This window comes from Galleria mellonella, unplaced genomic scaffold, assembly GCF_026898425.1.
Source record: "Galleria mellonella isolate WM207_F2 unplaced genomic scaffold, CSIRO_AGI_GalMel_v1 utg99, whole genome shotgun sequence".
Classification (NCBI taxonomy): domain Eukaryota; kingdom Metazoa; phylum Arthropoda; class Insecta; order Lepidoptera; family Pyralidae; genus Galleria; species Galleria mellonella.
In genome coordinates, this window is record NW_026442184.1 from 2,811,724 (window position 1) to 2,826,368 (window position 14,645).

At 34.3% G+C, this 14,645-nt stretch overlaps 1 protein-coding gene across 1 annotated transcript; it reads left to right on the top strand.

Annotated features, from left to right (window-relative positions):
• The first annotated feature begins 1,480 nt into the window (after positions 1–1,480).
• Positions 1,481–13,825, top strand: LOC113513310 (beta-1,3-glucan-binding protein 1). The gene is made up of 9 exons (XM_052903020.1): positions 1,481–1,729; positions 3,481–3,705; positions 5,597–5,865; positions 7,563–7,693; positions 8,744–8,910; positions 9,523–9,667; positions 11,335–11,414; positions 12,094–12,239; positions 13,571–13,825. The coding sequence occupies exons 1-9, from the start codon at positions 1,609–1,611 to the stop codon at positions 13,757–13,759; spliced, it is 1,473 nt and encodes a 490-aa protein (XP_052758980.1). The 5' UTR covers positions 1,481–1,608; the 3' UTR covers positions 13,760–13,825.
• Positions 13,826–14,645: the final 820 nt, after the last annotated feature.

Here is a 14,645-nt window from a genome sequence, read left to right on the forward strand (position 1 = left end):
TTATTATCGCTAAATGTTTATATTCTTATGTTGTATGTAATGTTTATATATTTACCAGAGGGAGACTTTGTACAAAAGTCGATTGCTTGGGTACCTCTGTCCCATTCGTGTTTCAACCGTGAAGCAGTTGTGTTTGTATAGATGTGTTTCGGTTTGAAGGGTGGGATATGGCGTGAATTTACTGGGTACGGTGGAATAACACCTGAGTCCTCAGGAATGGCAACGCATGGGGGGTATCATGGGCGAAACAGTATGTGTGTGTACTGTTATGTCCATGATACTGCTCATGTCTATAGGCGACGATTACCACTTTCCATCAGGTGAGCCGTCAGCTTGTTTGCCATTCTAAGATGTATAAAAAAAAATATTCTGTAAAATAATTATTGATTACAGATTTATTCTTAGATTTAAACAAAATATTATGCTTTTAAAGGAATAGTAATTATAAAATGAAGATACTCTATTTGTTTTTTTTTTCTTAAATGAATTTTACGTATTTTTATTGCCAATTAGCTTGCTTGTCCTTTGAAGGCTGCTATGTAGCAATGAAAATTCTGAGTCTACGACACAAGTGCTGGAAAGCATTGGAAACATGCAAATAATGCCTCTATTTTTACAAATATTTATGTATTTATTTATTTATTACTTTCATGTGAATGTATACTATATAAACAATTACAGTACAAATAATAAAGTCATTTTGATACTCCGAGTTAAAAAAAAAGCATCAAGTGGACGACCTCCGCGACATAGTGGTGGGTAATTTATTTCACGTTAAAAAAGTCGCAGGTTCGATTCCCGGTCTTGCCAATTTAGGAATTAGCTCGCATTTGCGAGTTCTGAATGTGTACTCAAATGTTCGTTGATAAGATCCCAGGGTGAACACAGGGTGTTCTAGCACGAGGACCAGACAAATGGTGTGATTTTTTTATACCACAAAAATGCTAAACAAGCAAAGCCCGTGTAATGGTAAACGGTTACTGTAGCCTATGAATGCCTGCAAAACTTTAATATTTACTTATTCATTCATTAAAATAATTATAACATTATGACCGCAAAAACCAAATAAATATTATAAATCTAGTATGCTAACATACAAAATTATAATAAAGGTATTTAACCTATATTTAAAATATATCCTTTTTGAAGAACCCCAAACTGTAGTTTCTAGGGAAAACATCTGCAGGGAGTTTATTCCAGAGCCTGAGAGTTCGCGGGAAAAAATCCTTTGAAATCACAATGTACGTGACCATTTAGGTTCAAGCGTGTGAGAATGAGTTTCCTGTCAATGTCGAACAGTGCTATAATGAGAAGTAGCTGTGGGCATTCGATTGTATGACTCTTGATATTATTCTTTGATTATACCTGAGCGCTTGTTATTGGATATTGATCTTAATTCGCTTACGTCATGCAACAAATTCTAAATAACACTACATCAAGCAAAAAAAAAAAACTAGTTAATTACTAACGTAGATATATGAAGATCCGGCCAGTCAGTCATTCATCGTGGACGAGTGCAGAAGGTCATCTCGGCAATATACACTTAGCTATCTGCTTCATTCGTTTCTATTAAGTTAGACAGTGATGACGATATAATTAGTGACAAAAATGTATAAACAAACTGTGGTAATATTTTTATTGTGTTTTTTTATATGTGTCTCGTGCTACGAAGTGCCACCGGCAAAGTTAGAGGCGATATGGCCTAAAGGTCTGAGGGTTTCACTGCCAGGTAATGTGTTATTAGAAAAATAATAAATTGATTATAAATACTCAATAGTATGTATATATATTGGAAATATATATATATATATATATATATATATATATATATATATATATATATATATATATATATATATATATATATATATATATATATATATATATATATATATATACTATAGTATAGTATATGTCCAATTGCTTTTGTTCGAAATGTCTATAAATGTATAAAATGAGTCGTGCAGCTGGATCTGCTTATGGATATGGTGACTTTAGTTGGTAAGCATTTAATAATAGTTGTAAGCTATGTTTATATTTGTTTTCTCCGTACTAATTGTTATAAATGTATCAATATATGCTGTGTTTGCCTATAAAAAATTGTTACACTTAGTTCTAAGCTCCATAATCGTATAAATATTTATATTATCTTGTGGAATCAATTGTTGGTTAATTAAATAAATAAATAAATACAGTAGTAAGGTTTGAAAAATCAACAGGATTATTTATAATTCAAGTAAATAAGTAGCTGATATTCTGAAAATCAACTCCTGTGGAAACTTGGAACCATATCTTTTTAAGACTTGTGTAATATACAGGATCCCATTGCTTGCAACTTAAAGCGTATCCCGTTAGCGCAGGCGGGGTTACTATACCATTTTCACCCACCAAAAAAAAATATAGATATTTGGTTAGGTTATTGTTATAAACAAAAATGTACACAGGCGGACTTATCCGAGATAAGAGAAAGTGTTTGTAGGGTTTGTATATAAAGCGTAACATATATGGTGTAAAAATAATATGAAATATAATAAATTATTAGTAGCTATATATAAGAATGTATATTTACATAATTAATATACTGTGAATCAACAAATTTTGTAAAAAATAAAACTTGATTTTCTTTTCGAGCTGTATTTGCTGTTGACCGCAGATGACCTTTACAGCTTCACCGGGCGTGTGCAGGGCAGGGGCGAAGGGGCTCTAAGCCCGCGTAAGGGGACTTAACCGAAGTTTTTTTTTTCAGTGCTATTCCGATAATGGATTCACATTTATTTGCTATTAGTAATGAATTATTGACTAGGCGCAAACAAATGAGAATTCTCGTTACGTTTATTACATACCGTTATTTGCAGATTAGTTTAAAGAAAACAAAACGAAATCTAAAATAATATTATAAAGAAAAAATATTTATTATTTTTAAAACTTTTTCTCACTTTTTTGTTAATAATAATAATAATACATATGTAAAAATAATACGAGAAAATAATGAATAATACAAATGTAACGGGGAAGGATAAGCAAGCTGATGTGGCAATGGACTAGTCATATAGCTCGAAAAACCGATAACCGATGGGAAAGAAAGGTTCTTGAGTGGCGACCCCATACGTGCAAACGCAGTGTACGACGACCCAGACAGACGACCCCAATTGATTTATTATAATCCTATATCCTAAAAATATTTTTAATTTAATAATTAATAATTTAACTGATTAATTATGATCCTATTAATATAAATTAATAGGATTAAAAAAAATCAGTTAAATTATTTTCCAACACCTTATTTCCAGTTTCGCTTCAATATGTAAAAAAAAACTGTGAAAAACTTCACACAAGAATTACAAAACAATTTTAAATACACTTTGATGGCATTTCTTTTTATAATGAAGTTATTTAGAGTACCTCTTATTATTTTTCCAAACCTGAACATTTCTCTAAATAAAGAAAAAACTTATAATTTTTTAATTTGTTCTCGCATAGATGATGGCTACTCACTCTTCGCGTTTCATGGAAAACTCAACGAGGAAATGGAAGGTCTGGAAGCCGGTCATTGGTCTAGAGACATCACCAAGTCCAAAGGTGGTAGATGGACCTTCAACGACAAGCAGGCCAAGTTGAAGATTGGAGACAAGATATACTTCTGGACTTATGTGATAAAAGAAGGACTAGGGTATCGGCAGGATAATGGAGAATGGACTGTTACAGGTGAATATTTTAATTAAAGTTTTTCTAATTACATTAAAGGGTTCGAGGGTTGAAACTGGAGTGACAATCCCACCTGAACTATTGATATACGCTGGCGGAGTACTAACGCGTGATGATGGGTGGGGATGAAATCAGATCCGTTGCTCTATTATAATGAATTTCCCAGCAAATTTCGCGCCAAATTTACAAATGAATTTACAAGGTACAGAGGAATAACACCTGAGTCCTCAGGAATGCAACGCATGGGGGGTATCATGGGCGAAACAGTATACTCTTTTATGTCCATTGTACTGCTCATGTCTATGGGTGACGGTTACCACTTTCCATCAAATGGGCCATGAGCTTGTTTGTCATTCTAAGTTGCTCTAATAATGAATAATAAGGTAATGTCTTAAATATCTAACTATCCTTAATTGGGCTCCTGTATGATAAAATGATAAAATTCTTTCAAACATTATTAAAGTAAGTCTTTTAAATATTTTACTGAACTAGGTGTTGTCATGCGGAAGTTAATACATATCACTGGTTATTTAATTAGAATTATATTGTTTAATTGCGCTACTATTAGTTGTTGTTATTATTGTTGTTGTTGTTGAGTGACAACAACAACATTGACAGTCACACACACAAACACACACTAATGTTAGCGGCATTAAACATAATAATTTTCAATCAACAAAATTAGTAATTTTTTATTTGTTTATTACCACTTGGCACTTTAGCCTACTAAATGTTATTAAACTTTTAATATACACAGACTATATGAGATAGTGTGATTCTCGTGTGGTCCTGACGTAGAATAGGCCACCCCTTTCTGGAAAGGCGAGGGATAGGCAGCAGCGTCCCTCTTAAAACATCTCCAAAGCCTAACTGCGGTTGCAAATCCGCCTGCCAAGCGTGACAACTACTGGCAAAACCCCATAGAGGGAGGCTTATGTTCAGCAGTGGACAGTTAATAGCTGATGTCGATAATGATGATGATGTGAGATGGAGAAGGACATATGATAGGCTACTAATTATTTCTGTCAATCAGCTAGTCACGTGGACGAAGTTGAGGGTAAAAACTTGTATAATAGAACTGTACGCCTTTAAAAAAGAAGCAAAAATGTAATGATGTAGTTGCATCAAACAACTCTCTGGATTACTTATTGAGTCTATATAAAATGTTTTAAATGGGTACAATATTTGTTTTTACTATATCAGCTCTTAACTGCCCATTACTAAACATACCTTTTCCCATAAAAGAGGGTTTGCCAGTAGTTGTCACGCTTGGCAGGCAAGTAGACAACCGCAGTTAGGCTTTGGTGTTATTTCAAAAAGGACGCTGCTGCCCATCCCTTGACCATAAAGTTCCCTTAGTCGCCTCTTGCGATACCGAAGAGGAAGAAAGGGGTTGCTCATTCTATATTGGCACCAAACGACAGTGCTGGCAGTATATAGGCATATTGTCGTTGTGTAGCGAAAAATCACTAACTAACAATTTTGGCGAAACCTATTTTTTTGCCCCATTTGGTTTGAAATGCCATATTTTAAACAATATAAGCATTTTTTTTTTCATATTCTTGAAATTACAGAATGTCAATTAATACCTAAGTACCAGTTCTACCGGACCTTTCTCCGCGAAAACTAATTAAGTTGATTTTTTTATTTTAATTTAAATAAATAAACTGCTGTTGAATTTCATTCATTACACGCAGTTTTATTAAACTGTAAGCTATGTTTTCTTCCTACAAATATTTTTGATAGCATTTAGCATTTAGAAGCTATATCGATTTTTACGTAAAAAAATATTCAAACGCGATTATTCTCAGAATCTGTTTTTTGTAGTTGATAAATTTTCGCTGCACAACGACGATATATGCGTTGTATTAATATTCATTTTATCCTCCAGGTTACGTCGACGAGGCTGGAAATCCAGTGGCACCTACATCCCAGCCCGACGCTGTGGTCACTGAACCCCCAGCCGCTATCACCCCAGCCACCGCCATAGTCACCAATCCTCCCACCTCCCAGAATACTTATCCTTGCGAAATATCTGTATCCATGGTGTCTGTACCCGGCTTTGTCTGCAAAGGACAGCTGTTATTTGAAGATAATTTTAACAAAGGTATCGACAAAGGCAATATTTGGACGACAGAAAATATGTTTCCTGGTGAACCGGTAAGTTTTATTTACTGTATTCTAAAAATAGAAATAAGTATAAAGCTATTTGCGTACGTGTGTACCAAAGGGGAAAAAAGTAAGAAAGAAAGAAAGAAGTCGTTTGTTTGGCCACCTCTGTCCCATTCGTGTTTCTGCCGTAAAGCAGTTGTGTTTGCATGGCTGTGTTTCGATTTAAAAGGTAAGATATGGCAATGAAATTACAGGATGCAGAGGCATAATACTTTATTTGTCAAGAATAGCAACGCATAAATATTATTAAATATTATCATGGGTGATACAGTATACTCTATTATGACCACGGTCCTGTTCATGTCTATAGGCGACGGTTACCACTTTCCATCAAGTGAGCCGTCAGCTTGTTTACCATTCTAAGTTGCATAAATAAAATGTTACAGACATTTTCTATAAACGACAGTCACTCATTTTTATAAAATCTATTAATATTCATAACATCGCTAAGTCATTTCGCAACAAAATACATTTTGAATTAAATCTCTCTCTTCGTATTTAAGAGTTTCCTCTTGTCGCAACTAATTCATGCATTTTCTTTTGGCCAGCTTTTTTTATACAACTTAGAATGGCAAACAAGCTGACGGCCCACCTGATGGAAAGTGGTAACCGTCGCCTATAGACATGAGCAGTACCATGGACATAACAAAGTATACTGCAAAAAAATATTGTACACCTACTGTTTATCTACCGATCTTTGCATACGTACTAATTTTTACTTCCGTGTGTGCCCCGGCATAGAATGGGCTACCCCTTCCTTTCCCGTGGGTGCCGTAAGATGCCCTTAGGGTGGACGAGGGATTTTTTTTACTGGATGACAATGAAATGGTAACCCCGCGTGCGCTATCGGTATACACTGGCGGGGTACCAGTGAGTAATGATAAGTGAGGATGTAGCAGGTCAGTTAGCCCGTCATAACGAATTCATCAATAATTAACCACGATGATTTCCAGTGGGAACTGCGTGGGGGTCGACCTAATAGGGTATATTGTTAGTAATGGGGCAGTCAGACCCCATTACTAAGAATCCCTTTCCCCTCGGTGGGCGAGGGATAGTCAACAGCGTTCCTCTTAAAACACCTCTAAAAGTTTAACTGCGTTTACCAACCCACCTGCCAAGCATGGCGACTACTGGAAAAACTCCCCTTACAGTGGACAGTAATCAGCTGAAATAATAAAAAAAATTAACTAACATGAATATTTATATCATAAGATTACCAGATTTTACCAGAGGGAGACTTTGGAAAAAAGTCGATTGCTTAGGTAGCTCTGTCCTATTCGTGTTACAACCGTGAAGCAGTTGTGTTTGCATGGCTATGTTTCGGTTTGAAGGGTGGGATATGGCGTGAATTTACTGGGTACAGAGGAATAACACCTGAGTCCTCAGGACTGGCAACGCATGGGGGGTATCATGGGCGAAACAGTATACTCTGTTATTTCCATGGTACTGCTCATGTCTATAGGCGACGGTTACCGCTTTTTATCAGGTGGGCCGTCAGCTTGTTAACCATTCTAAGTTGTATAAAAAAAAAAAGATTATAGAGGACAAAGACAATAAAATAGATTTACTCTCACAAAGCATACAATTCGAATGTACAGATACAATACGAATGTACATAATGAACAGTGCTTAGTATTAATCAAAAACGAATTATCCAAAATAATCCGCGTAATAATTACTTACAGGATTATCCATTCAACGTATATTTGTACGATAATGTACATGTGAGAGACGGCAAATTGATTATTACGCCAACAACACTCGAGTCTAAGTACGGCGAAGATTATGTGAGACAACAGCTGGATTTGACGCAGAGGTATGATCTGTTTCAATACAACTTAATTGAAATGTAAACAAACAAATTCAACCAACCATAAGACACTCTTGCTGGTGCCCAATAGTCTTGTAATTATATAGACAGATATAGCCCTAATTGTTTAAACAGGCGAAAACTTAGTCAACCTAAATGACGTTTTGCTCACAGGATTTTGACAGATATTTTTTTAAGCAAAACAAGTGTACACTATGTTTGTTTGTTTTTATACTTCTGTAAATATATCCAGTGACTCTATTGGTCTTATGTATATTTAATCTATACAATTGGGGGGAAAGGGATTATTAGTAATGGAGACTGAGAATCCCATTGCTAGCAATATACCCAACCATGCTTAGGATACTTGCTGCATTTCCACGCTGAACCTAATTTATGTTAGTTTGTACTCATTAAAATTTTCACATTTTGTGATTTCAGGTACTGTAGTTTCGGAATATTATCTATTGGGAGGAAACTCAACAATTAATTATCTTTTCAACCGACTTCCAAAAAAGGAGGTTCTCGATTCGGTTATATTTCTTATGACTCTGTCAGTTGTAAACCGATTTGTATTTTTTTTATCTGAAGAGATATACTTACAGATCGGTAGAAATTTCATCGATATCAATTCAGTAGTCTAATTTTTAAACTAAAATAACCAGTTTTGTTTTAATTAAACTCGTTTTTTTTTTTGGGACGCAATGTTTAATTACTAACCTTAACATCTGGGGGGAAAGGGATAGTTAGTAATGGAGACTAAGAATCCCATTGCTAGCAATATACCCAACCAGGTCGACCGCCTCGCGATTCGCCCTGGAAACTATCATGGTTAACTCCTTGTGAATTCGTTATGATGGGCTAACTGGCCTGTTTCCATTCTCATCTATCACCCTTCACTGGTGCTCCGCCAGCGTATCCCGTTAGCGCAGGCGGGGTTACCATACCATTTTCACCCATCAAAAAACAACCTAAACATCTTGTAGTTCTCTCTTGTAGCTTGTTTGCTATTCTAAATAGTTGTTGAAAAAACTGTTTTTTTTTTTATTATGTCAGATGTACAGGTACAATAGGGGCAGCTGATTGTACGCGTGTAGCGTCCGGACCCATAATCTTACCCCCAGTCATAACTTCCAAGATCAACACCAAGAATAGGTTCAGCTTTAAATATGGAAGAGTGGAGGTCAGGGCGAGAATGCCGACTGGTGACTGGTTGATACCAGGTATATTTTATTATCAAATAATTTCCAAAATAAATAAATGCTCGTTACCTCATAACTCCCGTCCGTTGTAAAGCGATTTGGAAAATTCTTTTTTTAACTGAAAAAATGTACTTACATATAAATTTTATCAAAATTAATTTCTTAATTTAGTTTATCAATCAAATTAACTGGTTTTGCTACAATTAAAGTTTGCTTCTTGGTGTACCAAGTTAAGTTATTTGTTATTACACTTTTTACTACTCGTATATAAAATCATAATTTCATTTGATATGAGGTCTTTATGACAGATATTTCATTCTTGGAAACTTAATTCGTATATCCTATACAATACTTAAATTTGTCAATAATTGTAATAGTACTTACTATTATTTAAAAGAAAAAAGATATAGAAATATTTTATTTTTAGTTGCCAAACGTGGCAACTACTGGCAAGACCGACCCCCCCCCCAAGGAGGAGGCCTATGTCCAGCAATGAATGGTTAACAGCTGATACAATATGATGATGTGGAGAACCATAGACCTCACAATGTATTCGAGAACCTTCTGTCTGTTCTGTTCTGTGCTGTTCATGTCTCTATCTTAAATGTAATTTAAATTTGATTAATGTTCTAGAAATCCTGCTGGAGCCTCGCGATCGTATTTACGGTATTCATAGTTACGCATCAGGACTGTTGCGAGTCGCCTGCGTCAAAGGAAATGTGGAGTACTCCAAAACCTTATATGGCGGTCCTATACTGTGCGATTCAGAACCCTATAGGTGACTAGAAATTATTTTATAATTTTAACCTTTACTAATATTACAAACAGGAAAGATTTGTAAAGAAGTTAAAAAAAGTTTGCTGTTTGCTGGAAGAAAACTAACTCTATTAGAGTTAAGCTCGCCTTTGTAGATTTGATTACCTCTGTCATATTTTTATAACTGGTGTGTACAATAAAGAATTAAATAAATAAATACAGAGACAAAGTTTATTCGTGACGGATAAATTCAATAACTAGTCTTTAAAAATTCTTTCAGCAATAAAAGTTTACATTTTCGACAAGTAACATAGGGTATATGTTAATTAACACTGATTTTTTAAATATTCTACTACGATTTTATTATTGTTAATTGACATAATGTTAAAATACTTAAGAACGAAAAATATGTGACATAATTATTAGAACATACTAATTTATTTATACATACATATAATACATAAGAAATACACATAATACATAAACATTAATAAAAGTCACCAGAAGAATACAGAAGAAAATAGAAGTTTACCAGAGGGAGACTTTGTACAAAAGTCGATTGCTTGAGTACCTCTGTCACATTCGTGTTTCAACCGTGAAGCAGTTGTGTTTGCATGGCTGTGTTTCGGTTTGAAGGGTGGGATATGGCGTGAATTTACTGGGTACAGAGGAATAACATCTAAGACCTCAGGGATGGCAACGCATGGGGGGTACAAACATCATGGGCAAAACAGTATACTCTGTTATGTCCATGGTACTACTCATGTCTATAGGCGACGGTTACCACTTTCCATCAGGTGGGCCGTCAGCTTGTTTGCCATTCTAAGTTGTATAAAAAAAAGTAATGAAATGAATTACACATTACCAAAAGATATGAAATTAAATGAGATTTATTCGTAAAAACATAACTGTAGTTTCTTAACTAAAATTAATATTATAGTTTTATAAAACTACAGTATATATAGATATACTAATATATATGAAATATATAATATAAAACAATGATAAACATTCACATTCAGATTCTTTATTTGCATTAAACATGGTTACATTAGATGTTCTGTCGTGTACACTTCGAGCTACATGTTTCACCAGAATACCTAGTTATTTTGTACGTAAAAGAAGTATGTCAAAATTAAATAATTAATATCAGAGTACCTAAATTTAATGCCCATTAAATAATAATATTTATTTAAACAAGATATATTTCCCCAAGATACAGGTCTGGCTTCGTTTGGGGACTGTTGAATATAAATTGTAAATTGTACTTTATGCAACATGTATATATATATATATATATATATATATATATATATATATATATATATATATATATATATATATATATATATATATATATGTTTTTTGAATAAAAATATTATTATTATTAAACGGATAAGATAAAATACCAAACTAACATTCATAATAAAAAAGAAATGCAATTGATAAATTGTTACCTTAGATTGTTACATACACTATACTTCAATATACATTCTTGTCAATTGCTATTATGGTTCAGATATTCGTCTATACTATAAAACGATTTAACATTAAGCCAGTTATACAATTGTTAATTAAAATGTCTAACATCAAGAGCCTTCATATTGATTTTTTGAGATATAATAACTATTGAGTAGTTTACTTTATGCTTTATTATACTTACTATCTTATAAATCCATCTATTTTCAGGAATGTTAATCTTAAGCAAAAAATTGGATTTGACCATTGGAATAAAGATTTCCACAACTATACATTAGAATGGAGGCCTGGTAAGTACTAGAATATAGCCTTATTAATATTATAAATGTGCAAGTGCGTTTGTTTATTCGTTACATTATAACACCTTAACGGTCTAACCAGTCACTATAAAATTTGACATACACTATTATATTGGATGAGGAAGGGTATAAGTTAAATTTTTTTATACAACTTAAAATGGCAAACAAGCTGACGGCCCACCTGATGGAAAGCGGTAACCGTCGCCTATAGACATGAGCAGTACCATGGACATAACAGAGTATACTGTTTCGCCCATGATACCCCCCATGCGTTGCCATTCCTGAGGACTCAGGTGTTATTCCTCTGTACCCAGTAAATTCACGCCATATCCCACCCTTTAAACCGAAACACAGCCATGCGAACACAACATAAATAACATTGGTATATTATATATCTATCTATCTATCCATTTAAGAGCTGCGCTCTTGTCGGTGGAGCTCTTGCCACTCACTACGATTTTCAGCTAGTCTCTTCACCCCGTGATACGACACGACACCAACTCCTTCCTTGATCTGCCTGATGTAACTATGTCTCGGTCTCCCTCTTCCCTTCTATCTCCTTCTTATATCATATAAAATATCATAAATTGTAATACCCTATATATATTCTAATACTAATTGTTAAAATTACATTATTTAAAATTATATTGATATAAGCAGCTAATTACAGATGGTATATCCCTTTTCGTTGACGGAGAAAAATATGGAGATGTGACACCACCGACAGATGGATTTTATGGTGATGCGAAGAAAGAGAATGTCCAAGCAGCTTCGCAATGGCTGAAAGGGACGTCTATGGCTCCCCTCGATGATTATGTAAATATTATAACTCGTAATACTGTTTTATATAAATCCTTTCCTAATTTCTTGTCTTGTCTTTTTAAATTCATCTCCCAATTTTTGATCTGATGATCCACCTGATGGAAATTCATAGACATAACCGTCCCATGAACACTGGAAGTACCAAAAAATAAGGGATAGATTAATGCCACTCCCATTGGTACCACAGAATCAGCGTTTAGGCGTTACGTATGAATGCCTAAACAGTTAGCTGAGTGGTGACCATTTTGGTCGCATAATTTCTAATCTATCTATACTTATAATAAATCTGTAGAGAGGGCAATTCTGTACATGAAATATATTTCCGAAATAACTATCAGGCGGTGATTAGTGATCGATACTGATGCTGAAAATGCAATCAGTAAAATTTTTGTCTGTCTGTCTGTATGTTCTTTATAGAAATAAAAACCACTCGACAGATTTCAACGAAACTTGGTACAATTGTTCTTCATACTCCTGGGCAGGTTATAGTATACTTTTCATCACGCTACGATCAATAGGAGCAGAGTAGTGAAGGGAAATGTTAAAAATGTCCACCCGTGCGACGCCGGGACGGGCCGCTAGTTAGGTATAAGTATGAATATTTCGAAATAAATATTTTTCTTTCTTTCTTTCTTTAAATGCACAAGTTTGTAACGGTGGATGTTTGTTACTCTCTCACGCAAAATCTACTGAATAGATTTAAACAAAATTTGGATCACAATTAGATTGAATCCTAACTTAGCATACAAGTTACTTTATATACTAATTCACGCGGTTTTTTTGATGGGTGAAAATGGTATGGTAACCCCGCCTGCGCTAACGGGATACGCTGGCGGGGCACCAGTGAAGGGTGATAGATGAGAATGAAAACAGGCCAGTTAGCCTATCATGATGAATTCATCAGGAATTAACCATGATAGTTTCCAGGGGGAACCGCGTGGAGGTCGACCTGATTAGGTATATTGCTAGCAATGGGATTTTTAGTCTCCATTACTAACAATCCTTTTCCCCCCTAATTCACGCGGTTGAAGTCACAGGATATAGTTACTGTAACATAATATAAAAATAGTATTTTCACCAACTGAAATAAAACTAAAATTGATTTGTTATAAAAAAAATAACCTTTTCAAAGTTAATTAAGTTTACTCCCGTATTATTATTTATTCATTCGTTCATTATTTTTTTTAAGTTTACACAATTTTTTTTTTATTTTTTTTTTTATGATGACCAATGTTGCTTGTTATTTTTACATGATTTTTTATGATGGCATGTCATGTGTGTGAAGTTATAGTAAATATTTTATTTTTTCTTTTATCACCAAACAGTTCTACATCTCCATTGGATTAGACGTGGGTGGCGTCCACGAGTTCCCCGACAGCTCCACTAAACCCTGGCAGAATAAGGCCACGAAAGCCATGCTCAACTTTTGGAACAATCGCGACCAGTGGTTCCCAACCTGGTTCAAGGACACTAGCTCATTACAAGTCGATTATGTTAGGGTCTATGCATTATAGGATGTAAATATTTTAAAATGTGATGTGATTATTTTTCAATAAATATCTTTATATTTAAGTACAAAAGGTCTATTTTTTTTTAATTCATCTTATTGATATAATAAAATTATAGCTAAACGGTGTCTGTACATGAAAGTTGTTTAAGAAAAATTAATAAGAGATCCAATATAATTATTTATATAATTATAACATGTACAAAAGTCGATTGCTTGGGTACCTCTGTCCCATTCGTGTTTCTACCGTGAAGCAGCTGTGTTTGCATGGCTGTGTTTCGGTTTGAAGGGTGGGATATGGCGTGAATTTACTGGGTACATAGGAATAACACCTGAGTCCCCAGTAACGGCAACGCATGGGGACTATCATGGGCGAAACAGTAACGAGTGGGATATGGCGTGAATTTACAAGGTACAGAGGAATAAAATTTTAATTTCCATAAGATTATAATAGTAAACTTATTATAAATACAAACAATTACAAGAAAATATTACACTGAGAAAACAATGGGTGGCCTTATCGCTAAAAGCGATATTTTCCAGGTAACCTTTGGATGGAGAAGAGTAATTATAAATAGTTTGTTGGAGGCACAAAAGTCTGTTCGTTTTTTAAATACATATAGAGATATCCATACGTACAATAATGTGAATATTTAAATGTACATTTTTATTGTTTTACATTGTTACATAAATTACAAAGTCAAAAACCTAACAGCTTTATTTTAGATATAAGAATTGAGGTAATATTTATTTTATATTAATGTCGCGTGCACAGCTTCAATTAATACGAATATAACCACACTTCAAGTAGCGGCGGACTAAGCCCATCAGGGCACCGGGGCGGCAAAGTTGAATGAGACCCCAGATTGAGAAGTTAATAGAATTTTACAAGC

What these genes read in the sequence shown, in the direction of transcription:
- LOC113513310 (XM_052903020.1), top strand. Translation starts at nt 1,609, where the DNA reads ATGTATAAACAAACTGTGGTAATATTTTTATTGTGTTTTTTTATATGT. An exon ending in ATATGTTTCCTGGTGAACCG is followed by an intron (nt 5,866 to 7,562) that starts GTAAGTTTTATT and finishes AATTACTTACAG; the next exon opens with GATTATCCATTCAACGTATA. An exon ending in CAGCTGGATTTGACGCAGAG is followed by an intron (nt 7,694 to 8,743) that starts GTATGATCTGTT and finishes TTATTATGTCAG; the next exon opens with ATGTACAGGTACAATAGGGG.